The 27,721-nt window shown below is 29.1% G+C and overlaps 1 protein-coding gene across 1 annotated transcript in view; it reads right to left on the bottom strand.

Annotated features, from left to right (window-relative positions):
- Nucleotides 1-397: 397 nt before the first annotated feature.
- Nucleotides 398-27,721, bottom strand: part of LOC119616087 (insulin gene enhancer protein isl-1) — a 49,893-nt gene continuing 22,569 nt past the window's right edge. The window contains exons 2-9 of the mRNA XM_037972248.1: nt 8,678-8,867; nt 7,125-7,255; nt 6,839-7,030; nt 3,139-3,259; nt 2,902-3,064; nt 2,504-2,719; nt 1,965-2,145; nt 398-1,892 (exon numbers count right to left, since the gene is read on the bottom strand). Of these exons, the coding sequence (XP_037828176.1) occupies nt 1,525-1,892; nt 1,965-2,145; nt 2,504-2,719; nt 2,902-3,064; nt 3,139-3,259; nt 6,839-7,030; nt 7,125-7,255; nt 8,678-8,867 (1,562 nt within the window). The 3' untranslated portion in view covers nt 398-1,524. The remainder of the gene's footprint in view (nt 1,893-1,964; nt 2,146-2,503; nt 2,720-2,901; nt 3,065-3,138; nt 3,260-6,838; nt 7,031-7,124; nt 7,256-8,677; nt 8,868-27,721) is intronic.

The raw sequence follows: 27,721 nt of genomic DNA, 5'->3' as shown, positions 1-27,721 counted from the left end.
GTTCTTTAACTAAAATAAAACTCTTCAAATTTCTGTTAATATAGTTTTTTATTACTTTTTTTGTTTAAATTTTCAAACATTTTCTATGAATACTAAAAATTAATTTGTTTTTCATTTGTCAGAAATGAAGTTAAAAATACAGAGTTTAAGTTTTTTTATTTGTTTTATTTTTTACATAACTATGAATATATAAACATTTGTTTTATTTTTTTCTTCTTGTAGTACTTATTTACTTAAATCTCTAATTAAATTAATAATAAGAATAATAATTTGCAATAATAAATCAATACGAATAACTGAAAAGAAAAAAAATTAAAATGAAAGAAAAACAATAATAATAATAATAATTTTACATAATACTATTTTACAATTTTGTTTATTTATTTAATTTGTTTTTTATTTAATAATTACTATAAGATTCTTTTGTTTAGATTAAGTCAAGTTAGTTGTTGTTTTTTATTAATTATTTTTTATATATAATACACAATTAGTTTGTTTTTCTTACAATGAATACGTCTATATAGTACATATGTATGTTTGTTTGTTTGTTTTATGTTTATTTTGGTTTGAATTCATTATAATTAGAAAAACATATGGGGAGATGATTTTAACTTTGGGATTTATTTTATCAATTAATAAACGAAAACAGTTAAAATGTTAAACACAAAACGAAAATAAGTTTCGAAAATATTTACATTCAAATATGACGTTTTTTTATTGATATAAATATGTATAGATTTAATAATAACTTTACAAATTCATTTTATTAAAGGAAAAAATATTTTTAACTTTTTAAGTGAGTGAGCATTTTTGTATTCATTTTTAACGTTTTTTTTTTAGTTATTTTTTAACAAAATAATAATTTGTTTATTAAAAAAATTGTTTATACATTTTATTTAACAGTCGCAGGATTTGTTTTGAATAGTTTTTGTTTATCAATTTCAAATCCTTTTTCTGTAAGGTTTTATTTGCAATAGTTTGCTTAAATTTTTAGAAAGTTATGGGAGATTTGATTAAAATTATAGATTTCAAATGCTAAGCTTTTCAAAAATGTTGAAGTGCTAAAGTTTAGTCAAATAAATTTCTTAAAAATCGAACAGCAAATGTGAGTGTCTACGTCTTTTGAAATTTTCAATAAACTTTCACAACTTTCTAACTCCATTTAAACAAAAACAATTACAATTTACAAACATAAAATGTTAAAACAACAATATTCAAGTCTAAATTTAAATGTCCCTAATTATTTTTTATTTTGTTTCTTTATTTGTTTGTTATCATTTTTCCTTGTTTTTAACTAATTCAACTTTCTTAATTTCCTCTAATATTTCAAATATTAAATTTTTGGTACAATTTTTGAGGTTAGATTTCAAATAGAAATTGAAAATAAACAACATTTTCAATCTCACGACGAAGAGAAGGAGAGTGTGTGAGAAAAGAGGATGATTTGCAGAAGAAATTCTGTATTTCTATTATAAGTTGTGGGTTGTATTGCACAGGCCCTGATTTTGAACGTCAATGACACATTCAACGATTTGATAGCACTCCGGTTGGATGTGTAAAGTGGCTCAATGGATGCTGCTGTTGTTGTGATGAATGTGCTGGTGGTGGGGGAGTTGTTGTACCGCCAGTTACTTTCTGTAGCATCTGTATCAATTGCTCCGTGGCCGAAGGCATTTGTATTGAAGTTGAGTTGCCGCAAATGTCACTTGGTCTATTATTGCCATTGTGGTTTAAAGCGGCAAACCCAATAGAGGTTGTTGTTGTAGGCGGTGATGATATGGATGTGGCGGCTGAAGTTGAGGCCGACAATGCTGCTGCTGATGATGCACAATTAGAGGTGGACGAGGACGAGGTGGATGATGTTGATGATGGTGTCAACATTAGTTTGGTTTCTGTTTGTGAAGCAACAAAAGAAGCACATTAGATACTTTTGCATTCGTTTTTCTACGGACTGCCAGGCATACTATCTTCACTCTCCAGATAGGTCACATAGGAATCTGTACTGTCCGGATGATGGTGTGAGGTAATTCCTGAGTCCATACTACCACCGGGTGGCCCATTCATTTGTTGACCTGGTGGCGGCGGGTGTGGTCCCTGTTGATGGGGCTGCAAGGGAGGCATACCATTCAAATCATAACCATGCATCTGTAATGGAATCGAAGAAATACAAATTATTTGATTGTAATTAAAGGATAAAAAAATATAAGAGTCGTAAATAGATTTATCAGCTGATCCAGAGAAATTTGTCGAAGTACGTAGTGTAGAAACAAAAGCAGTTATCTTCATGTTATGAATGCCCTCAACCAAGAATCATGGACCATAATTGTATATATCTATAAAAACGCAGGGTTTTCCTATTTATTTCAAAAACCACAACAATGGAGATTGCTGCTTTTGTTTCTAAAACCCTCAAATTATACAGTTTCTGAATAATCAATGATCACAAATAGAAATATCGTTTATAGGTAAAACGTTAAAGGGCAGACGTTTTCCTTAAACCCACCTGATTGACTAGTTGTTGAAATGCTGGTGTATGAGTGTTAATGGCACCATTGCTATCGAGATCGGCATGGAGGGCAAAGTCAGACAAAGCTTTCCATGGCGGTTGATATGTTTGCACATCGATGCCCTGCAGGTTCAAAGGTGAATCATGCCGAACCGGGGAACTGGCTATCATAGGAATACCCTGCATAGCACCATAGCCCAGTTTGCGACCCTCCTACAAAGATCAAAAGTTGAAAAAATATTATTAAATTTATATAAAAAAACAAAAACATTTGAATATTTATTTAAATGCTAGCCGACATAAATATAAAAACTAATTAATGCAAACATATATACATATTAATTAATACACTTCCGTATTTTAATTATAAATATTTGAAATTAAAGTTCATTTACCTTTTCCTGTTGCATTTGCAATTTCATTTGTATGGTTTTCTTTTTATCTTTACAGCGTTTATTTTGAAACCACACACGTATGACGCGTGGTGAAAGACCGGTCATTTCTACCAGTTGCTCTTTCATGAGCGCATCAGGTCGCGGATTAGCATTATAGCAGGTTCTAAAAATTAATGAAAAGTAAAAATCAAATTAGTTTTATTGAAAAGAATCCCGCTGAATATGTTTAAAACTTACCTTAATGTATGTAATTGCTTTTCGTTGAGCACCGTTCTTACTCTGGTTGGTTTACCATCCGATGGTCCCGATGGTCGTTTTTCCCTAATACTTTTATGTGAGCCCGATTCGCTGCCAGAATCTAGAAAAAATCAAAAACCAAAAAAATCTACATTTTAATCATGCTGGCTTTTAAATAAACTATTTCAATTTTATAGTAACAAAAACAGAAACAACAACAGCATCAAAGTACATATTCAAAAAATCAATCAATAAATTCTAAAATTAAAATTTTTTTGGTGTGCTTCATTGTATGTGGCATCAACAATACACATGTTGATAAATTGTTTTTCTTCCTGACGCCAAAAAACGTTCTGCAATTTTCACTGCGCTTGTAATGGTAATGTTGTAGTCAAACTTCAAAGTGAATTCCAACTGTCAGACAAACAAGTGAATATTGTGTTTTTGTCGATATGAAAAAGATCAATTGCTGCTACGACTCTTTTTGTTGTTCTGGAGAACTTTAAGGTATTTTCCTTAAGGGAAATTTGTGTTTTATTTATTTTAAAATTTTTCTTTAAATTCTTGTGATATAATATCAACGGAGTTAAAGCAGTGTTGGACACACAAATATTGTAACAATATATATGAAAGTAAGTATTGCAAAATTCCCATCGCTGGCTTAAATTATGTATTGAATATCTACTCAGTGTTCCTCTTGTAATTTTGCTATTGCAAAAATGTTATTGATTGTAATCTTTTTTTCCTCTTTTTAAATTTTATCTTTATTTAGTTATTTTTTTATTATTTATTTCAAAACAATCAAAAAACATTGTTAATTAAGTCTTGTTTCACAAGCTAATTACATGCTGTTATCTAATTGCGGGCTTTTTCTTTAGTAAATTTTATTTTATCTAACAGATCTTAAAACAGGAAAATAACTGACACGGCGAAATCAAACACACGATAAAAAAAGAGGCAAAAGCTATAGATTCTGACATAGGAAATTATGTTACGTTATTTTATTTATTTAAAAAGCAATTGAAATGCAACATTTCATTATATTCGATATTAGACAATTTGCAATTTTACTGTTTAATGGGGAAAGAAATTTAACGTGGTTTAAAAAGAAAATAATAACAGCTGTGATTTTGCTGGTGATCTTTTATAACAGAGCAACAAATAAAACGGATAGCAACTGTCACAATATTGCAATTTTGCAACACTTAAAATGGTTTCTATGTTATCATTTTACAATACATTAAAGCCACAAGTGTTTTCAACACTCAAAATGGTATATCGACAACTTTCTGGTGTCTAAAGATTCTGAAAGATCTTTTCAAAGATTTTTCACTTTCTTAGCAGTCTAAGAACAGGATTCTGTTTTGTTTCTACAGTTGCAGAAATTAGTACAATCTGAGATTATTTCATATAAAGTGAATGATATCCATTGATCTACTTAAACTTAATAAAATTTTAATTGAGAGTTCTAATTTTCATTTAAAAAAAAAACATTATCTAAATTGATCTATAATCATTATAATGAGAAAAAAACAACTTTTTATTTCTCTAAATAAAATTGTTCTAAAAACAACTTTTTTTCTTCGTTGCTATTTTTGTTAAAATTAAAATAAACTTAAAAGACAAATTGCCGCCTTTTTTTCATTATCATGTCACTAATATGCCGCCATATATAGACAAAAGACCTAGTCGAGTCAACAAAGTATATTTGTAGTAAATTTCAATAGTTTAACAAATAAATGCAGATTGAAAATCAAATACAACGAGATATTTTTTTATCGTAACAATATAGATGGCAACGTAGAAACATGCATCAACAAATAGTAAATACAACAATAACATATAAACATACAAACTAACATGTCTGTTTATATTAAGAAAAATTTATCATTGATTTAATCAAATGATTGATTGATTGAATTTAGTTAGCATATTTTTTAAATGTAAACGTTGGAAATTTGGCATTTGATCTGATGATCGTTTTAGTTTGTGACGTTGATCACGCGTCATAAACGTTGTTGTTAAAAAAGCGGAATTTCTCAAGATTTTTTTGCTGTTTTTTTTTTCTTTTTGTTAAACCGTGAAGCTTTCTGCTTGAATGCAATGAATAAACATTTGACTTTGCTGGAACTGTGTTTATTGATTTTATGCGTTTTTTTTCCGACTTTTTGTGGTTTTTGTATTTATTTGTCCACTGTAGTCGGCTGTTCTTCTCTTTTTTTCAGTTTATCATGATCGTTATTGCACTAGTCATTTGAATATGCAAAATGAAATGTTGCTGTGCTTGAGTAGTTAGATTATTGGCAAATATTATGCAGATTATTTAACAACAACGGCAAAAATAAACTTAAATAAACAAAAACAAATAATTTGCAAAGTCACTAACATGTAAAGCCGGTAAATATAATGAAATTTGTCAGTTTGTTTGTAACATAAATGAGGATTCGGTTTATAAATCTCTCCTTTTCTGTCAGAGTTGTCTTACTTTTCATGTTTTCTATTAACAAAAGTCTTATGTTAACACTTCTTTGTGAATGCCTAGTAAGCGAAAACTGAAAACTTTTTAGTTGTAGTGTTTAAAAAATTCGTTTAAACTAACATAAGTTCTAACTCTCCAGTCTGCCAATAAGTCTGTGAGGTGTTGATGTTACTTGTCTCGTTCTATCTTTACGTATCTTTTGTCATAATTAACATTTTGCAATAAATACATTTTAGTTTGTCGGTATATTGTTTTTATTTTTCCTCTTTTTCATTTCACCTCTGGCTCACCAAATGATTTTGTTACTATTCTGCTGTTGTTCTCAACACCTTCGCTGTCATTTGATGATAATGATGGCAATATTGATGATGATAATGATGATAATGTTGCTGATATACATACATACAAACAAATAGATTATGTCCGCGATATGGTATGACATTTGTTGTGCGACATATGCAGCACAATATGTCACAGCAATCTTTTTTTGTTGTTCGTGTTATTGTTGTAGTTGTTGCTATTACTATTATTTGTTGCTAGTTTGTATTATTATCGATTGTTTATTTTTTGTTTTTGCTTTTGTTGTTTTATCAATTTCATGTTTAAATGTTACGAATACAAAGCTTCGGCTTGTTTTGTTTGTAGTACATTGTATATTTTTTCTTTTTCGTATTTTTTTTTTTTTTGATACATTTCTATTTTTCTGAGAATTTTTCGCATGTGTTTCTAAAAAAACACGATTTTTCATATGTTACAGCTTTAGATAGTGATAAAAATAAGGAAATTATGGAGTAACAAGCGTTTAGAAAATTTAGATAAAAGGCATTAACTGTTAAACATTTAAGCGGGTTTAATAGGGGGTTTTATGTATGTTATTTGAGTTTATTTAAACGCTTATGATAGAAAAGATGCTTGAAGTGGCATCTTTTCTATCATAAGTTTTTGAATTATTTTTTTTGCGAATATTGAAACTTTTTGTAAAGAAATATGATCTGTGACCTGCAGTGAAATGGTTTTAACTTAATTTTTTTTTTTAATTTTATAATGAATATTTTATGAAAATTCGACCCTAAATATGGCAACATTTTGGTTTAAATAGTTGGCAACTCTCTTAGAAAGTGTTGTCAATATATTTGATTTGCCTTATTGTTGTTGTTATAATTAAAGTAAAAAAGCAAATAGAAAATATTACAATATATATAACAATAATTATAAACTCACCTGACATTGAACCCAATTCGCTGGAATGATTATTATTACTAAGACTTGAATGATTGTTATTATTACTACAGCTATTATTATTGTTGCTCTCTAGAGACGATGAAGTTAAACTACTTTGGGAGGATTTTTCTAAAACATCATGATCTTCTTTACAATATAAAATGCCACCATCCCGTAACGCAAATTCATCACCTGTTCGAAAGTAAATAAAAGAAACAAAATAAACATTATTACAATTATAAATTATTTTCAATTATTATTATTTTTTTTTTTTTTTGTAAATTACCTGGCAGTAATTGTCTCGCACATGCTGAACAGCGAAAACATTCTATATGGAATATTTTCGTTTTAGCACGCATCACAAAATCATTTTTACTAAAGGAATTACCGCATTTATCACATTTAGTACCAAATAATCTGTAAATGAAAAATAATAAAAAAAAGTAAATAAATAAGTATGTAAATAAATAAAATTTTACATAAGTAATTTAAAATAAATATAAAGCTAGTAAATAGTAGGAGGCAATATTGTTGTAAAACATTTCAAGTTCAATAAAAAAAGTTTTTCTTAAAATACTTGTGTTTGTAAATATTTAAGTTTTTGCAGAGGTTTTTGATTTATACTTTGTTTTGCTCCTTATTGTTTGTTTAATAAATATTATATATGTACTATTTGTATCTTTATAAATAAATAATAAATAATTTTTTATTAGCTTATTGTTATTTGTGGTTTTATTACTCTTTACACTATCAATCATAAAATAAAGTGTTAATTTATTAGTTTTATAGTTAAGTTGCTAATAAAATGTTTAAACATTTACATTTTAAATATTGTATTGCTAGCTGTTTGTTTGTCGATCTGACTTGACTACACCTGTAGAGTAGAGTTTTGTTACTTTTACTGGTGAATTTCAACAAAATTTATAAATATTTATTGTATAATTTTATATGTATTTTTTCTGTTTGTTTAAACAATTTATAGTCTTGCTGTAGTTTGCACAAAACATCTTGTTAAATATTAGTTTAATTTTGTACTTGTTTAAGGAAGTTAACTAAAGCGGAAGTAGATAAATAAGCAACAAGTTGGCAATATTGTAATGAGTATAAAGAGAAAAGGGAGAGAGAGAGTGGCCATATTACTGCTTAGCTTATAAAAGAAGTTGCCAGTTGGGTTTTATGTTGGTACAAGGTTGTGTTAACAGAGTTGTATTTAAACTTAAAGCTATTTTTTGTTAAAATCTTGTTAATTTTATTGTTATTTCTAGGAAATTGTAAATTATTTGTTAAAATAACTGTTGCCAAGTTCCCTCTCCCCTCTGTCGAAACTAGAACACACGTGCAAATCTAAATAACAATTAAATGCCGAAATTTTTTATTTATTTAAATCATAAAAGTACGATTTTTTATAGAATTGCTAATATGTTGTCCAATAAAATGAATTGTGTATTTTATTTATATTTGCATTTAAAGCAAATTTGTTATTACAACGAAAAACTCCACAAAAGTGTTGCTTATTTAAGTAGTTACTACAACTAAACTAATTTGTTAAATAAACACACAGCGTCTACATGCAAAATACTGAAAAAAAGTCTCATGACTGATGGATGATGATACTTTTTTTTAATTTTCTCGTTCGCACATAAGTGTGGGTTGAAGATTTTGTTGTTGGCAAACTTAAACTGAACGAAATAACAAAAAAATGCGTGGTTTGTTATGAAAAATGCATGTGTCTAAAAATTATCATGTTTTCTATACAAAAAAAAATTCACAAACAGCAGTGATATTGTAAAGTTTTTGTGAAACTTTTTATTTTTTGTTTTGTTTATTGTTGCAACTTACCTAACATAATCGCGTTTGCAGTATGTCTTGCCATCGCGTACAAAACACGTACAACTTTCATCTAAAAATTGCCGACATTCTTGGCATTTAAGACAGGCTGCATGCCATTCTAAATCGGGTGCTACACGCAGGATATACTGATCATGAATTTGCCCACCACAACCCACACATAACGATAGACGTTGTTTTTCTGCAAAGAGAGAGAAGAAAGAAAAATGGTTTAATAAAATTGTTAATAAAGTTGGTTTTGTAAAAAGTTGTTATGAAATAAAACAAATTTTTTATCAGGTGATTCTAACGACTTATTTCCTTGCAGGGTCAAAGGTTAAATTCACAACATTAGTTAAAAATTCTCATTATAAAAAAAATTTGACCTTTGGCCGCAGTGTCAAACAACGTATGGAAACGCTTTATCAAAACTAAACTGCCAAAACTTTTTAGAAAAGTGTTTATTACGTTCAAATCATAGTTGCAGCAAAACTGGAAGAGTTTAACAACCCTGCAAAAATTATTGGAGTTCACAATCCATTTAGGTAATCCAAAAACTACTCGCCTGTAAACATTATAGGAGTACATGATCCCTTTAGTAGTTCTATGTAATGCAGGCATGGATGATGTTTATTATTTTTGAAAACTACATGGTCTATATAGCCTGCATTACATAGGATCAGCCATGGGGGGTAATGATTACACAAAGTAATTACAAGGTCAAATGCAATTACTTGTAATTGCAATTGAAGTTTTCCCATTACAATTACTTGTAATGTGTAATTGACCAATAACCAATTACAATTATTTGTAACTGGCAAAGCTTAAATTACAATTACATGTAATTGTAATTGGTAATGCTTCAATTACAATTACTTCAAATGTAATTTTAATTGAAAAAGTAGTCATTACCCCCCAAGCTTGCATAGGACTATGTATTCCCACAATTTCAGCAAGGGACTAGTTTTAGGATTACTCCGTTGTAATGCATTGATGGATTACGTAGTGCTCACCTAGGACATCACAATGTTAAATGGAGTATGTCTTTTCCATATATTTGGATTAGTTTTGGACCGATCCTAGTCCTTTGAGAAGTACTGCCTATACTTTTTTTACCCAAATGAACACCTTGTTGAAACCCAATACAACATGTTGATATGTTTAGCAACATGTTGCTAGAGTTAATATATATATTTAAATTCTAAATTTACTAAAATTTCTTTTAAAGTAACTTTTGATTCTAAAATAAACTTTTTTTGTAACAAAAAAAGGTAAAAAATAGGTTTTTCCTTAAAAAAAATAACACTCAAGCATCATGTTCATGTTCTTGAACAACTTTTTAAACAACAAAGTGTAAAGAACACCATTGAAAAAGTTTTTTTCTTTTTCAACTTTTTTTTCTATATTTTTTTTTCTAGTCAAATACATTTTTTAGGGTGAACCGAAAAAGAGACGGCGAAAAAAAACGAATAAGTAAAAAATGCGAAAAGTTTTTTTTTGTTTGTTCTTGTTGTTTTCATCTATAAAAACAAACTTTGACGTATTTAGTGATGTTTAAAAAACGTTTTGCTTGGTAGATTTTTTTCGGCACACAATTTTTAAAACTTTTTTTCAGTTTCTTTTTTTTTCGTATTTCTTGTTCGAATTTAAAAGTACTGGCGAGTATTTGAAATTGCAAGTGTATAAAGTAAATATACAGACAACTAGAATATGTATGAATGAATGTATATATACATCAATCTTTTTATTTTACTATAAATGTATGGCTAAAAAGATACATACAAACGTATCTTTAGCATCATCATCATCAACATTTTGGTGTAGATATCATGAATTATTTATAAAGGCGGAGCAGACAAGATTATATACTATACAAATATACAGCTGAATGTATATATTATATACATATATACAAAAAGATGTATGTTTGTTTGTATATATGAAAAAAAAGATAAATTTTTCAACATACAATTTTGTAGCTGTGATGTGATGTTGTTGTGTGTTTTGTTGGTAGTCGTGGCTATTAAATGTTAAAGCTTTAAGCCTGCTGGTTTTTTGTTCTTCTTCGTTTTTTTTCATTATTATTATCTGTTGGCCTCCATTGCTTCTATATAGTCAGTCGCAGAAGAAAAGAACATGATGGCTACGTTTAATAAGATAGAAGAAAATAAAGAACAATTTATACAAGAACAAGATACATACAAATGGTTAGAACAGATACAGAAGTTAGGAAGGTTTATTTTTTTTTTTTTCATCAAAGTTTTTGTTATTTTACTTATTTTATTTGTTCATAATGAAGTTCTTGTATCATGTTCTTCCTTTTCGTTATATTTACGCGCACGCAATCTTAAATGTTTTTTATGTTCTTGTTGTTTTTTTTTTGCATCATATTTGAGGAGTCTGTTGGGATAAATGGTTACTTGTATACACAAGAGTGTGGGGTTGAAATTTTATTATGGCATCTTAAAGCTTCATCCATACGCTGTTTGTATTTATCCTCCATTTTGACTTTTTTCCATAAAGGAAATATAAGCGTATATTTTATGTTTTTGTCATTGTAAGTATTTTCTTACTTTCGAGTCAAAGAAATTACAATATAATACACGTATTTGTAAAGTAATAAAATTTACAGTAAACACTTGAGTTATTGAAATGAAATAAGGAATTTCGATTTACGATAATTCCCAGCTAATATTTTTTGAAGTTTTTGATCACATTAGAGTCATTTATAACTCTTCTGCACGATTAAAATTATCATATATGTGCTCATTTTCTGATCATTGTATTCTACTCGCGACTTTTCTAAAAGAGTCTTTTATGAGCCCCAGTTCTGATCAGTTCCGACTTATTTTTGTATCTATTTTGAGTCATTTGTGAGTCGAAATACTGGTCATTTTAGAGTCATTTTCGAATCATATTTTATTAATTTTAATAAACCAATACAATAATAGAAAAAAAACAGTTTTTGAACTTCTGACTGAGCAAAATATAATTACAAAATAAATGTATAAACAAACATATCTCAAACAACTCTTCTAAAGGAGTCTTTCATGAAATTCTTTTCTAATCAGTTTCGACTCGTTTTTGAATCTTTGTTTCGTCACAAACAAAGCCAATTACATATGATAAAATTTTCTATCTTCCAACTGCTTGAAATATGATCGACTTCTAAAAGAGTCGCGACTTCCGACGAAATTATCATTTATGATGAGAAAATGAGCGCAAATATTATTATTTTATTCGTACAGAAGAATCATAAATGACTCGAATGTGATGAAAAATTCAAAAAAATGATTGCTGGGATATGTTACAAATAAAATGAGATAAATACAATTGAAATCGATAAATAAATTTAGGTTTTATGCTCTATAAGGCAATGTTATCTTATTTTAACCGAATGTTTGAAAATTAGTTAATCTTTAAAAATTAATAAAAAATTGGAATTCAATAAAAATAATCCTTTTATGATTTGGTTATAAAGCTAAATGTGTTATGAATAAAATGATATATCTTTTATAAAAAACGATGTACAAATACGGATTTTATAACGAATTTAGTAAAAGTATTCAACTTTTAAAATGTTGGGTTCAACAATTTTTTATTTTAAAAAATTCATAAAAAATCGAAAAAGTGCAAATTATACTTATTATTTATAAAACTTAAAGCTAAATATATAGCAATTAAAACGATATATATTTAATTTAAAGCGATATATAAATAATGATTTTATGTAAAAATAAGTGAAAGGTTACTTATTTTGACAGATAAAAAAGGAAAATAAATCTTAAAGTTTAAAAATTCATAAAAAATCTAAAAGAACTAAAGCTTCAGTTAATTATTTAAGGGGATAAAGTAAAATCTTTAAGAAATAAAATAAAACTTACTTTATTAACAACGCTTTCAAAGTATAGATTTTATTCACAATTAAGTGTTAAAACAGCATTTTCTCAAAAATAGCCAAAAACAATTAAAGAAAAATCAAATAATTTTGTATTTAATTAAATATTTTTCACATAAAAATGTTAAAGAGTTTTCTAAGGCTTTAAACTTTATGTAAAAATAAGTGAAAGGTTACTTATTTTGACAGATAAAAAAGGAAAATAAATCTTAAAGTTTAAAAATTCATAAAAAATCTAAAAGAACTAAAGCTTCAGTTAATTATTTAAGGGGATAAAGTAAAATCTTTAAGAAATAAAATAAAACTTACTTTATTAACAACGCTTTCAAAGTATAGATTTTATTCACAATTAAGTGTTAAAACAGCATTTTCTCAAAAATAGCCAAAAACAATTAAAGAAAAATCAAATAATTTTGTATTTAATTAAATATTTTTCACATAAAAATGTTAAAGAGTTTTCTAAGGCTTTAAACTTTATGTAAAAATAAGTGAAAGGTTACTTATTTTGACAGATAAAAAAGGAAAATAAATCTTAAAGTTTAAAAATTCATAAAAAATCTAAAAGAACTAAAGCTTCAGTTAATTATTTAAGGGGATAAAGTAAAATCTTTAAGAAATAAAATAAAACTTACTTTATTAACAACGCTTTCAAAGTATAGATTTTATTCACAATTAAGTGTTAAAACAGCATTTTCTCAAAAATAGCCAAAAACAATTAAAGAAAAATCAAATAATTTTGTATTTAATTAAATATTTTTCACATAAAAATGTTAAAGAGTTTTCTAAGGCTTTAAACTTTATGTAAAAATAAGTGAAAGGTTACTTATTTTGACAGATAAAAAAGGAAAATAAATCTTAAAGTTTAAAAATTCATAAAAAATCTAAAAGAACTAAAGCTTCAGTTAATTATTTAAGGGGATAAAGTAAAATCTTTAAGAAATAAAATAAAACTTACTTTATTAACAACGCTTTCAAAGTATAGATTTTATTCACAATTAAGTGTTAAAACAGCATTTTCTCAAAAATAGCCAAAAACAATTAAAGAAAAATCAAATAATTTTGTATTTAATTAAATATTTTTCACATAAAAATGTTAAAGAGTTTTCTAAGGCTTTAAACTTTAATAAACTAAAAAGGATAAAAATAAAATGACCTGCGCAATGCATGCTACCAACGATTTCCTTTCGCCGGAAAATAAAAACCAGAGGAGTATGAGAAATTTCGTATTTTTGTTATTGTTGTTTTATATTAAGTATCCGTTTTCCTATAGTCAGAGTGCGTGTGAGTGTGTGAGTATATAGTATATTTGTAGTGGTATTGGGTATTTGTTATACACTTTAACAGCCCCCATTATAACCATAATGGGGATTTGAACTTTTTTTGTTAAAATTCGAGCACTGTTCGAGTGTTGATACTTTTTTGCACTCATTGCTGTTGTGAATTCCGTTCAACATTTTGTGGCAAATATATTTTTTTCTCCAGTTGTTTTTGTATGTGCGTGTGTTTGAGTATTTTTGCCATTTTGTTAAATTTTTATAACAGTTTGTTAGTATTGGTGTTTTGTTTTTGTTGCAGTTGTTGTTGAGTACGAGTGTCTGTGTTACGGCTGCCTTTCATGTTGGCTTGTGTATGTTGCCAAAATTTTTTTTTGTTAAGGTTTCATGCCATGTTGTGGTGTTTTTGGTTAACAAACTCTGTGTACCAAAAATTCATTGCCTGTCGTTTTTTTCTCATTTTTTTGTTCACAGGGATTTTCATTTTCTTTTTTTTTTTTCTTGCCAGTTGGCTGTGGAATCGTACATTTTGGAGACGCCGCCATGTGTTTTATTTGAAATTCGTATAGACATTTCAACATTGTACAATGTACATATTTAAATACGAAAAAATGTTTCATACACCATGTTGCTTTTGTGGCTTTTGCGCTTCTTTGGTTTTTGCGATTTCAGTTTTTTTTTCTGAGGGAAAATTAAATTGTTTTTTGATAAAACCAAAGAAAAAAATTAAAATTTATTTATTTCATATGTATAAAAATTAATGGTATAAATTTTGTTTAATTTCCTTATTTAAACAATAAAACCAGAAACGGCAGCATTTTAAAAAGTTTGTTAATGAATTTCAAATTAAACTGTCTTTTTTCTATACATTTCTGTCTATATTTAGCCCTTGTCTTTAGTTAAGCTAAAATGTTGTTTAGTTACAGCAACCACAACAAAAAACAAGAACAACAACAACTGTGTACCGACAACAACAAAAAAAAAAAAAACAGAAACCTGATCATATCTCGTTAAGCTTAAATGTTTTTATCTAATTACATGAATTTCGTCTTGTTTTTGCATTTATTTTATTTACATTTTTCCCCTCACACACACATTTACATACATTCATATAAACATACATATTTATTTGTCTTCCCCAGCTCTGGCTGTTTTTTGTATCTTCTTGATCGTTTATCTAGTGGCATACATTTTGTCTAAAGTTTTTGTTGTTGGTTTTCTTGGTTCCGCTGTAATTCGTTACAACTAAACTTTACATTTATGTTTGTACATATCTGTGTGATGGAGTGTATGAGAGTGTGTGTTTTATGTAAATTTATTTAATTTTTTTTTTTTTTGAGTTACAATGATGGATGTGTTTACAGCAAAAAGAGCGAAGAAGAAAAAATGTAACGTGGCGAAAAAAATGGTTTATTATCATTAGATTATGTAAATATTTGTTTTCTATAACATGATTTTAATTTCAAAATGTTTATTTTGTATCTGAATTTCTACTACATTCGTTTGTTTAATTGACGATTAGTTAGGGCATTAAGAATGTTGTTAGCAACATTTGTTTATCAATAAAGTTGAGCAACCAATCTATTAGATATAGAGGTTCGGCTAAAGACTATTGAATGTTTTAGTTGAGACTATTGAAAATATTATAAAATAGATTACAGATATGTCTATAGACTAGACGATAGTTGAGACTATTGACTAGACTATAGTTAAGACAATAGACAAAACTATAGTCAAGACTGTAGACTAGACTATATGCCAGACTATAGTCAAGACTATAGACTAGACTATAGTTAAGACTATAGTCAAGACCATAGAATACACCATCGAATAGACTATAGTCAAGACTATAGACTATACTATAGATTATAGTATAGACTATATACTATACCTACTATAGACTAAGTTATAGTCAAGACTTTAGACTATACTATTGACTAGACTATAGTCAAGACTATAGACTAGACTGTAGAGACTATAGACTAGACTGTAGACTAGACTATAGACTAGACTATAGACTAGACTATAGACTAGACTATAGACTAGACTATAGACTAGACTATAGACTAGACTATAGACTAGACTATAGACTAGACTATAGACTAGACTATAGACTAGACTATAGACTAGACTATAGACTAGACTATAGACTAGACTATAGACTAGACTATAGACTAGACTATAGACTAGACTATAGACTAGACTATAGACTAGACTATAGACTAGACTATAGACTAGACTATAGACTAGACTATAGACTAGACTATAGACTAGACTAGACTAGACTATAGACTAGACTATAGACTAGACTATAGACTAGACTATAGACTAGACTATAGACTAGACTATAGACTAGACTATAGACTAGACTATAGACTAGACTATAGACTAGACTATAGACTAGACTATAGACTAGACTATAGACTAGACTATAGACTAGACTATAGACTAGACTATAGACTAGACTATAGACTAGACTATAGACTAGACTATAGACTAGACTATAGACTAGACTATAGACTAGACTATAGACTAGACTATAGACTAGACTATAGACTAGACTATAGACTAGACTATAGACTAGACTATAGACTAGACTATAGACTAGACTATAGACTAGACTATAGACTAGACTAGACTATAGACTAGACTATAGACTAGACTATAGACTAGACTATAGACTAGACTATAGACTAGACTATAGACTAGACTATAGACTAGACTATAGACTAGACTATAGACTAGACTATAGACTAGACTATAGACTAGACTATAGACTAGACTATAGACTAGACTATAGACTAGACTATAGACTAGACTATAGACTAGACTATAGACTAGACTATAGACTAGACTATAGACTAGACTATAGACTAGACTATAGACTAGACTATAGACTAGACTATAGACTAGACTAGACTATAGACTAGACTATAGACTAGACTATAGACTAGACTAGACTATAGACTAGACTATAGACTAGACTAGACTAGACTATAGACTAGACTATAGACTAGACTAGACTAGACTATAGACTAGACTATAGACTAGACTGTAGACTAGACTATAGACTAGACTGTAGACTAGACTAGACTAGACTATAGACTAGACTGTAGACTAGACTAGACTAGACTATAGACTAGACTGTAGACTGGACTATAGACAAGACCATAGACTGGACTATGGTAAAGACTATATATTAGATTATAGTCAAGACTAAAAAAAGATTAGATTATAGTCATGAATATAGACTACACTATAATCATGACTATGGACTGGTCTCTTGTCAAGACTATAGACTGATCTATAGTCAAGACTATATACTAGACTATAGTCAAGACTATAGACTAGACTATAAACTAGACTATAGACTAGACTATAGTCAAGACTATAGACTAGACAATAGACTAGACTACAGTCAAGACTATAGACTAGACCATAGACTAGACTATAGTCAAGACTATAGACTAGACTATAGCCCAGACTATAGTCAAGACTATAGACTAGACTATAGACTAGTCTATATACTATAGACAGATCTATAGTCAAGACTATAGACAGACCTATAGTCAAGACTATAGACTGGCCTATAGTCAAGACTATAGACAGGTCTATAGTCAAGACTATAGACAAGTCTATAGTCAAAACTATTGACTAGACTATAACCTATAAACTAGACTTTAGACTAGACTGCAATCATGGTTTAAGAATCTGAAAAACTCCCATGCTTAACGAAACTTTAAGCTTTTGTTAAGGATTTTTATTTGGGGAAAAACCATACCTAAGTAGAATTATAAAAATGTAAATAAATATTTTTAACTTATTGGCGCCAAGAATCTATAAACTTTGGTTTTTGTCTCAATATTTATCTAGACCATAAATAACCCAACAACCGCACCTTAAAATTGATTTTATATTTCCTTTGTTTTATAAAAATTTTTGTTTAATTTTTTTTCACTTTAACTCTCCTTAAGAAACCTACATTCATTCAGTCGGCTGCATTCATTTTATTCATTCATTCATTTTAACGATCACTGATGATTGTATTAAAAAAAATAAATAAAATTAAACCCAGATTCACACATTTCTTTCTTTCTATTCCAAGCCGACTGACTGACTTGGCTATACGTTAACACATGAAACAAATGAAAATTCAAATAATAATAGTAATAAAAAATAAGAAAAAAAACTAAATAAAATAAAACATTATCAGTGTTGTCATCTGGGCTGTGATGACAACTTCTTAGGTTGGTCCTGTGCTGATGATATCCAACAAAATGTACACAAAATACATATACAAACAGCAGAAACGCAGACGATTTGTCTTCAGGTTTAAAAAAATCAACAGAAAAAGAAACAAAAAACAATTTCAAATTGAAGGAGTTAATAGTAGGATGATATGGCTGATGATGAAGCTTATACTCTGATGATTTCCGCTGCTTGTTTAAATAAAAAACAAACTTGCCTCAACATGATGATGACGAAGTTGAGGATGGCACAAATGCAAAATTGCTTAAATTTTGTTGATTTTACCAATGAATACCACTTGTTGTATTTATATGTATTTGACTTCTTTTTTATTCAAAATTTTCTTTTGTTATGTTCCTCTTCCTTGGTGGAGTTTAAAATCAACAGTATTTATAAGAAATAAGGGTATTCATGTTAAATCTGAGATGTCAGCTGATCAGACTTCCGATATGTCTATATAAATGAATGAGAAGTTTTCAGCTTTCATTATCTCTCGGAACTGAGAAGAAAAGAATTTAAGAATCATTTTAATCTAGTGTAGGATAAGATCAGACAGTGTTGAGTAGATCAGAGTTCATAATGTGGTCTTCCGATATTTCAGGACCCATTAAATTTCGGAACTGAGAAGAAAATATTTGTTAAATATCGATTAAAGTTTAAGGTCTGTTTTGAGCAATTTGAGTCGCACAAAAGTTTTCTTTCTAAATGAGAAAAAGGAGATAATCATTAGAATGTTTTTTAAGTGAAACCCCTTGATCTTAAAGATTCCTTTGGCGGAAGGTTGCTGCAAATCTTGTCATCACTGGTGTTTGAGGTTGCATACAACATAAATTGTTGCACTATTGTGTATAGTTTAAATGTGTGCCTATATATACATACAAGGTGTTCCAAAATGTATCACCCTAGTTGTTTCCCGTTAATACAAGACCAGTAAATTGGCTCTAAACTACTTTCAAGTTTAGTCAAAACGGAATCTACAAGATCGTTCTGGCTTTATGTTAAGGTATTTTGAAGATGGAAGAAGATATAACAATGGATATACTTTTATTTGAAAATCAACAGATTGGACTTTCAGATGACATAACAGTTCTTATAAAATAAGATGTCTAGCATCGTGCTGAACGTCTTCAATATGGTCAAAAAGGAGTTTTTTTCAAACTGATATCTGGAAAACCTGAAATGATGGAGAAATTTAGATGTCAGATTCTGCGTCAGCTCTTCTGAGTTTATTAGGGTATACCTTGTAGGGAACGTGTAAGTGTGTACGTCTCTGTGGTGTTAGCAGTAGCTTTTAAGTTGAAGCGACAATGAAAATTGCCATGACAATAATATCATCCAAAGAGTTACGTTTTTGTTTAAAGTTGTCGTTGTTTGTCTGTCTGCTGGTATGTCAGACTGTTTGGTTTGCAATCGTTGTTTGTTTGTTTTTCTTTCTTCATCTTTGAGCCAAGATTTTATTTTTCGGTACTTGAGTTTTAATGAATACATACATACATTTATATATATGCATCTGTGAGTATGTTTGAACATTTGTAGACCGCGTTGTCTTGTTTTATTCAAATGTGGTCAATAAACACTTGAAAGCGGCTTCTTTGTTTTAGCCTGGTTCTGTAACAAAAGACGGTGTTTATCACAGACTTGACCGCTCTCAAACGTTCAAATAAATGTAGTTATTGATTTGTTTTTCTCTGTTTAGTTCTACTCATCTTTTAACACACCTTGGGCTTCAAGGGTTAATTAATTAATGAGTTTTAGTTTTTTTTATTTATTAAGGATTTAAATATTTGTATTTTAACAGTCTTATGTATATCAAATATGTTACCTAAGGTATTTCAAGTATTTCCGTTAGATTTTAAACCATGTATACTTTTTTTATATTAACAAATTCCCCAAGTAATAAACGTTTCTAAATTGAAACGATTTTTTGTTTTGTTCGTTATTCCGTAAAAACAAATCCTTGCAACCCCAACATATGTGTGAATTTAAAAACCCAAATTGGAAACAACAACAAAAACAACAACATTTTATTATTGCCACAAATTCCTATAGTCACTCGCTCGGTCATACATAAAATACTACTGACAGTCAAAAGTGTCTCCAGTTTTATCTACAAAATTGATGAGTCTCCTCCGCCAGCCAACAACAACAACAATAACAGTGTGCGTATTAATTTGGGCACGTGTTCAGGCGTCGTCGTTACCAACTTTTTTTTTTGTTCTTTTTGTTGTTGTTCTCCACTTTATTGTGTTTTTATTGTTCGATTTTTATTCACAAAAAAATAAAAGATTTAATATTTTTATTTCAACAGAACGTTAATGGTGTTGTGTTGGATATTTTAGTTGGGATGCCTTTTAGTGAACGTCATATGTTGTTTGCCACCAGAAAAAAATGGATTTTCAGGTAAAAAATCGAAGTAAAAAAAAGATTCAATAACGCGCATTAATGTTGTCATCATCAGTGTTTTAATAGGGGATTTTTGACTTTATGAAACATATTCCTGGAAAATCGTTGCATTTTCCCAGAAATCTAAAAAGATCTGGTTTAGAATACAAATCATAAATGGTTAAAAAGGGCCTTGAGGGAATTCCCTTAAAGACAAAACAAAACAACTGTTTAGTTAAACAAAGTTTAATTTGAAAGCTTGCGAAAGAGAGTGAGAGTGAGAGTATTTAAAACGTATCTCTATACTTATTTGCTTAATATTCTAAAACTCTGAAGTACATATTTGTGCAAAATATATGCAAATATGTTTAGAAATAGAAAGAATTCATAATATGTTCAAAAGAAACCCACATACATACATATTGTTGTTGGCGAAATAATGCAAATATTTGCAAAAATCATTAAACTAAAAAAATATCTATTATTTATACCGCAAATGTTCATAGTTTACGGTGGTCAGGTGCAAGAAAACAAAACAAAAAAACATCAAAGAAAAAATTCTCAAAAAATACAAATATTTATCTGTAAACTGTCAAATAAAACCTAAGATTTTATTTTTATATATTTAATATTTGACAAGTTGCTGCTGAGTATTTGCATTTCTGCCAAACTAATTAACAGCTGAACGAAAATTTCGAATAATCTTGTAGATTTATCACTTCAAAATTATTTTGAAAAGTTTATAGATATTTTCCTTTTACAATGGTTTATTAATTTCGGTCTTAACTTAATGTAACAGAATTTAAATGTTTTTTTTTTTTTAATTCAAGTTTAAAACAATTTTCATTATTATTGTTTGTTTATAAATAAATCTACTTGGGGATCTATAAACCTCCCAAAGAGTTATAGTTTTATGTTGGTGATAATTTAATTTCTTTCTTATTTAACAAGTATTTGTTTTTATCTAAGATTACTATTTCTTATTCATAAAGAAATAAACCTTAATATATAGAATTTTATATATATTTAGGTTTAACTAACCCAGTGAACAATGTAAAGACAGAAAATACTCAAAACTATTGCACTATTATCTCTTTTTGCTCTTAGCGCCAATTTTAGTTTAAACTAGGCATCGCATAGAGTTCAAATTGGGTTCTCTGATTGTGTTATTATAACAACCCTGTTTTTGCAAGATTTTTGCAAAATATTATGAATTATGATATGGCAACGCTGCAACATAAAAATAAGACAACAATGAGAGGATCGACAGAGAGAGCAATAAAAATTGAATAGAATCTATCTCAAGCACAATGTCGCCAACCACAAGACAATATTTTGCTCTTCATACAAAATGTATGAAAAGTCATTGTCGACATCGGTTGTGGTTCCTATTGTAATCAAGCTGAAAAATAGAATAGAATCTATCCCAAACACAAGACGATATTTTGCTCTCCATACAAAATGCATAAAAAGTCATTGTCGACAGCGGTTGTGGTTCCAATTGTAATCAAGCTGTTTGTGTGAGAGTTAGCAATGTAAAAGAGCTTATGAGAGAGGGAGAGAGATCTTTGCCGTTACCAGGTTTAAACTTTAGTTAAATAAAGTCTATAAAACGAGGATTAAACCAGGCATCACAGAGAGTGTCAAATGTGCTCTTTGACTAGCAAGAGAGTTTATAATAGAGTTTTGTTTGTCTATCTCTGATTAAAACGGATTAACTAACTATTTTATTTAGTCATAAGAGAGAGAAAATGAGGGGATGAAAACAAAGTGTTTTGCAAGTATTAGTGGAAAAGTATAGACAATTTATGTGAGAAAACAGAGTCAATTCCTTTGTTTAAGATCGATTAAATAGTTATACATCTGATAAATGTATGTTAGTTGAGGCATTGAGAAAATGGGAAAACTTTAAAATATGAGGATTAAATTTTTTGTTTACAAATATAAAGAGATCATGTTTGCTGGGTTATATATACATATTTAGAATTATATGTATGTAAATGTAGTCATTTATACTACATACTGACAATATATGTATTTTTTTAATTTTTATCAAGTCGGAAATCTATCAAAGGCCAAAACAAAAATGTATAAAGATCGAACATGAAGAACTGAATAAATTTAAATAAAATAACAAAAGCAACAACAATAAAAACAAAATCTCACAAACAACAGCAACAATAAAAAAACAAACACACACAAGATTTCTAATAGGTTGAATGTAAATGGAGGCATACAAGTGGCAAGAATATGTATAGATGGCTGGGATGGATCGATGGATGGATGGATGAATGCATGTTTATATACAACACATAAAATGGTTTCTAAATAATATAAGAAACAAAAAACCAACAATACAGAAGGCACACACCATCATCAGTAACTTTAGCAACTTGCAACATGCAGTTGCTTTCTGCCTCACAAAATGCAGAAAACTAAAGTTGAGAAAACAAAAAAAAAAAAAAAAAACTACAACGATCGATAAGATTACAGAAAAACAAAAACAAACAAATAAAGCCAAAACAGAGGAACTCAAAAACCACCAAACAACTCCCCAACTATAGAATAGCAAGCGAGTATGAGTAAATGTAGTAACATTATGAGATATTTGTTTTGATTTCATCTTGTAGTCTTAAGCCAATGTTTGGTCAGACCAAAGACTTTGGAAGAACACATCACAGAAACACGTTTAAAACTCATGGAAGCTTTAAAATTGTGCACGTTATTTAAGTTAAAACTTACTACTGGTTATTAAGACAAAGATATACGAGTATTTCCAATGTTGATGATGATGATGATGGTCTGGACATTGATTTTGTTTAACACATACAACGACGGGTTTTTGAGGCGAAATGCTATGTAAAAACAAACCGAATAAAAAGCACAAAAACTAAAAGAGTTAACAAATTTTAGCAAAATTTTAATCTTTACATAGATTTTTTTTAAAGATACAAATTTATTTTAATTCTATCTATGATATTGAGTAGTAATAATGCTGCTGCTGTTAAGTATTTGTTGAATGATCGCTGTTGCAAAGGCATAATAATAAATTTAAGTGTGTATGGCTGTGAGTATTTTTTCCAGTGGCTTTTATGGAATTTCACACGATCATAAAACATGTAAAATTGTTAGAAGTTTGATTTAAAGTCATGATATTTTACTCTCAATGTTGAATGAAAAAAATAAAAACAAATATGTATAGACACTTTTAAACACAAATATAGAGAAAATGGTTTCCCTTTTAAAAGAACTACTAGAACAAGTGTTTATTCTTAATATATTTTTATTGATTTTCTCTAAGTATTCGTTCGTTAAATAGTAATTAGTATGAGTCATTAAGAAGTTAATTGTTTGCTTGACAAATCACTTGTTGCGTGTTTTAGTTGTTTTTTCATTAATTAGCACTTTAGTGTTTTAAACTTAAAACTAAGTTTAAATATAGGAAGAAACAATTGCAAAAATGTGGCCACAAAAGGATGGGAAAAAAACAATTGAAAGGTTGTCATCATTAGAGAATTTTTAAATGTATGGAAAATATTCTTAGAAAATTGAAGCATTTTCCCAGAAATCTAAGATCTTTATACTAATACAAACTTGAGGGAAATCCCAACTATTTGGCTTAGATAGACGATGGTTAAACATAGTTTAATATAACTATGTAACAGGCATAGAAAATATAAATCTTAAATACTTAAGTACCAACTTCGAAACCAAAAGAGTACTTTTGTACATTTAGACTATAGACTAAGCTATAAGCTAGACTAGAGACTAACTATATACGACTTATACTAGACATGACTAACGATAGACTAGACTATAGACTAGACTATAGACTAGACTATAGACTAGACTATAGACTAGACTATAGACTAGACTATAGACGAGACATAGCTAGACTATAGACTAACCTATAGACTAGACTATAGACTAGATATAGACAGACTATAGACTAGACTAGAGACTAGACTATAGACTAACATAGACTAGACTATAGATATAGCCGATAGAATAGACTATAGACTAGACTAGACGATAGACTAGACTATAGACGTAGACTATAGACTAGATTAGACTATAGACTAGACTATAGACTAGACTAGACTATAGACTAGACTATAGACTAGACTATAGACTAGACTATAGACTAGACTATAGACTAGACTATAGATTAGACTATAGACTAGACTATAGACTAGACTATAGACTAGACTATAGACTAGACTATAGACTAGACTATAGACTAGACTATAGACTAGACTATAGACTAGACTAGACTAGACTAGACTATAGACTAGACTATAGACTAGACTATAGACTAGACTATAGACTAGACTATAGACTAGACTATAGACTAGACTATAGACTAGACTATAGACTAGACTATAGACTAGACTATAGACTAGACTATAGACTAGACTATAGACTAGACTATAGACTAGACTATAGACTAGACTATAGACTAGACTATAGACTAGACTATAGACTAGACTATAGACTAGACTATAGACTATAGACTAGACTGTAGACTACACTGTAAACAAGAATATAGACTAGACTCTGGACTAGACTGTAGAATAAACTATAGACTAGACTATAGAATAAACTATGACTGTAAACTAGACTAGACTAGACTGTAAACAAGACTATAGACTAGACTATGGACTAGACTATGGACTAGACTATAGAATAAACTATAGATTATACTGTATGCTAGATTATAGTCTAGAATATAGACTAGACTATAGAATAGACTATAGACTAGACTGTAAACTGGACAATAAACTAGAATATAAACTAGTCTATATAATTGACTATAGAATAAAATATAGACTTCACTATGGACTAAACTATATACTAGATAGAAAATGAGTAAGAGAAAGTTAAACAAAGTTTAAAGCATTCAGGAGTTAGAGAGACAAAAATACTGTTTAAAGAAATTCCGATGGTTAAACATAGTTTACAATTTAAAGCTTACGAGGAAGATGGAAAGAGAAACTGCAGAGATTCGGGTTAAACCAAGATATGTGATTTTAAAGGAATTCAGAACTATTTCGCTTTTAAAATAATAGTTAAACGATAATTAAACTAAGCTTAACATTACAGGTTCAAGCTTACGGATGATAGAGAGTGAAAATAGAAAATTATTTTAATTATTCATATATTTTCTCAAATATCAGCAGAACAAAGTGTCCAGATGTCAACAGTAGGAGCTGATAAATCGGCACAAGACCTATAACCTAAAATTTCACTAAACCAAAACTTTGAAAATTTAATTACAGGCAACAATTGCTTCTAACTATTATTCATTTTCGAGTGTATACGATCATGTTTTATTCATCGATTTTTCTCTTTTTTTTTTAAACAAGCACCAAAAAAAGTTCAATAAACACCGCTGCATGTTAGAATATCAGTTATGTTGCAAAGAGGTTGCAACAAAAACGAGAAAAAAATAAAATCAAGAAAAAAATTCTTACAAAAATTCCGACATGAAATGTTTGGTTTCGTTTGGTCTACAAAAGGTGATGGCGATGATGATGATGATGACGACGACAATGACGTTGGTTGTTGGTGTTCTCAACATCATGACCAGATGTGTGGACCCTCCTGTAAGTTTTAGTTATTCACAAAATACCTACAATAACTTGCCAACACCAACAACTACAACCTATGCTGTAGTATGTAACATTGTGCCACATCTCTACAACATGTTGTTGGAAAAAAATGTTTGCATCATTTTTCTTTACTAAACTTACTGGCCAGTCAGTCCATACTCAACAAAATTTGTACTTATTTAGCAAAGAGCCTTTAAGTCTGCGCTGTTTCAAAGTGTAGTATGGTGTGTGTGTGCCCCAAAAACCTGTGAAAACAAGGTGCGATATTTGGTGTTGGGTACTTGGATTTTGGAATATTGCACCTAAATACATACTTACAGTTTAAACTGAACTAAATTTAACACACATACATACATACTTCCATGCATACATTCATATAAATGTTACATCATTTATTGCCTCCAGATATGATGTATTTAGAGTGCAACATTATTGCATTTAACAGGGCAAACAGCAACGAAAGGAGGCAAATATAAGTTGGTATTATGTTGTTGTTGTTGTTACACTTTATTTGGAAATTGAGGCATACCTTAAATGAGATAAAAGTTTGCTCTGGTTTCAATTTAAAATTGTTGCAAGAATGTAAGAAATTTTAAGAAACTTTCTTTGAGTTCTGTTAAGCCAGTTGGAAGTTTTTTAGTAATCTCTGGAAGAGTTCAAGTGTTGCTTATGGTTTTTTAAACATTCCTGCTTTATGACTAAATTTTTATTGTTTTGAAAGAATAAGCCATAGAGATGAATATAAAGAAACGGCATCATCCTGGATTATTATTCATTAAAAAGTCGTTTTATTTTAGTAAATATTAAGAATACGATTGCCTGCACGCACGCATCAATGGCAAAACACTAACAACAGAACATCAACAGCAGAAATGTTTATGATACTAATGAAAATTGCTGTAGTTGTTGCTGTTGTACGGTATATTCTTTTCCCTGCACTTTTCCGTTTGGTTAGCGGCATGAAATCTTATTGAGTCCTTGACACGCAAAGCCGGTTTAAAACAAAGAAATGCAAATTTTTTACGATTGCACACCTAAACAAAGAAATACTGACTGGAGTAGAGGGACAGACAAACTGACGGACTGAGCCATTCATAAGAATAAAACCAACCAAAACGACACTCTCCAAATGGAGAGTTAATATATGATTGCATTTTCGGTTAATTAATTTATATTATTTTATATGAACGTCAACGTTTATAATGGTGGTCAGGAAAGCAACCAACTAACCAACCAACAAAACGAATCACAGTTTCATGATGCACTTGCACCAACGACCACCACTTTTTTCTAAGTAACAACAAAATGTTAAAGATTCTTCTTCTCTGTGCTATGAACAAAAAAAAAACACTCTCTCGATCAGCCGCTTTTTGGATGGTTGGTTGACTTGCTGGCTCGATCGCTGGTACGTATAATAAACGACAAATTTATATTTAATGAGCTTCCATAAAATTTGAATTTCAAGAGGAAAATACCGCATAACTTCGGTATAAATGTTAAGAGTGACATGAATTTCTGTGTCTTTCTTTTTTGTGGCTTTCTGCAGCATTTGTTTATTCTCCCCACATTTGATTGTGAGTGTAAATCAGTGTTTTGGTTTCAGTTGCTAGCAAGAGGCTTGATCATCATAATGTTACTGGTT

Source organism: Lucilia sericata, unplaced genomic scaffold (genome assembly GCF_015586225.1).
Source record: "Lucilia sericata isolate MDLA Ls3-8-SP2 unplaced genomic scaffold, ASM1558622v1 Contig000056F_arrow, whole genome shotgun sequence".
Lineage (NCBI taxonomy): Eukaryota > Metazoa > Arthropoda > Insecta > Diptera > Calliphoridae > Lucilia > Lucilia sericata.
The sequence above is the reverse complement of the archived record's forward strand: the minus strand, read 5'-3'. Positions and strand labels throughout refer to the sequence as shown.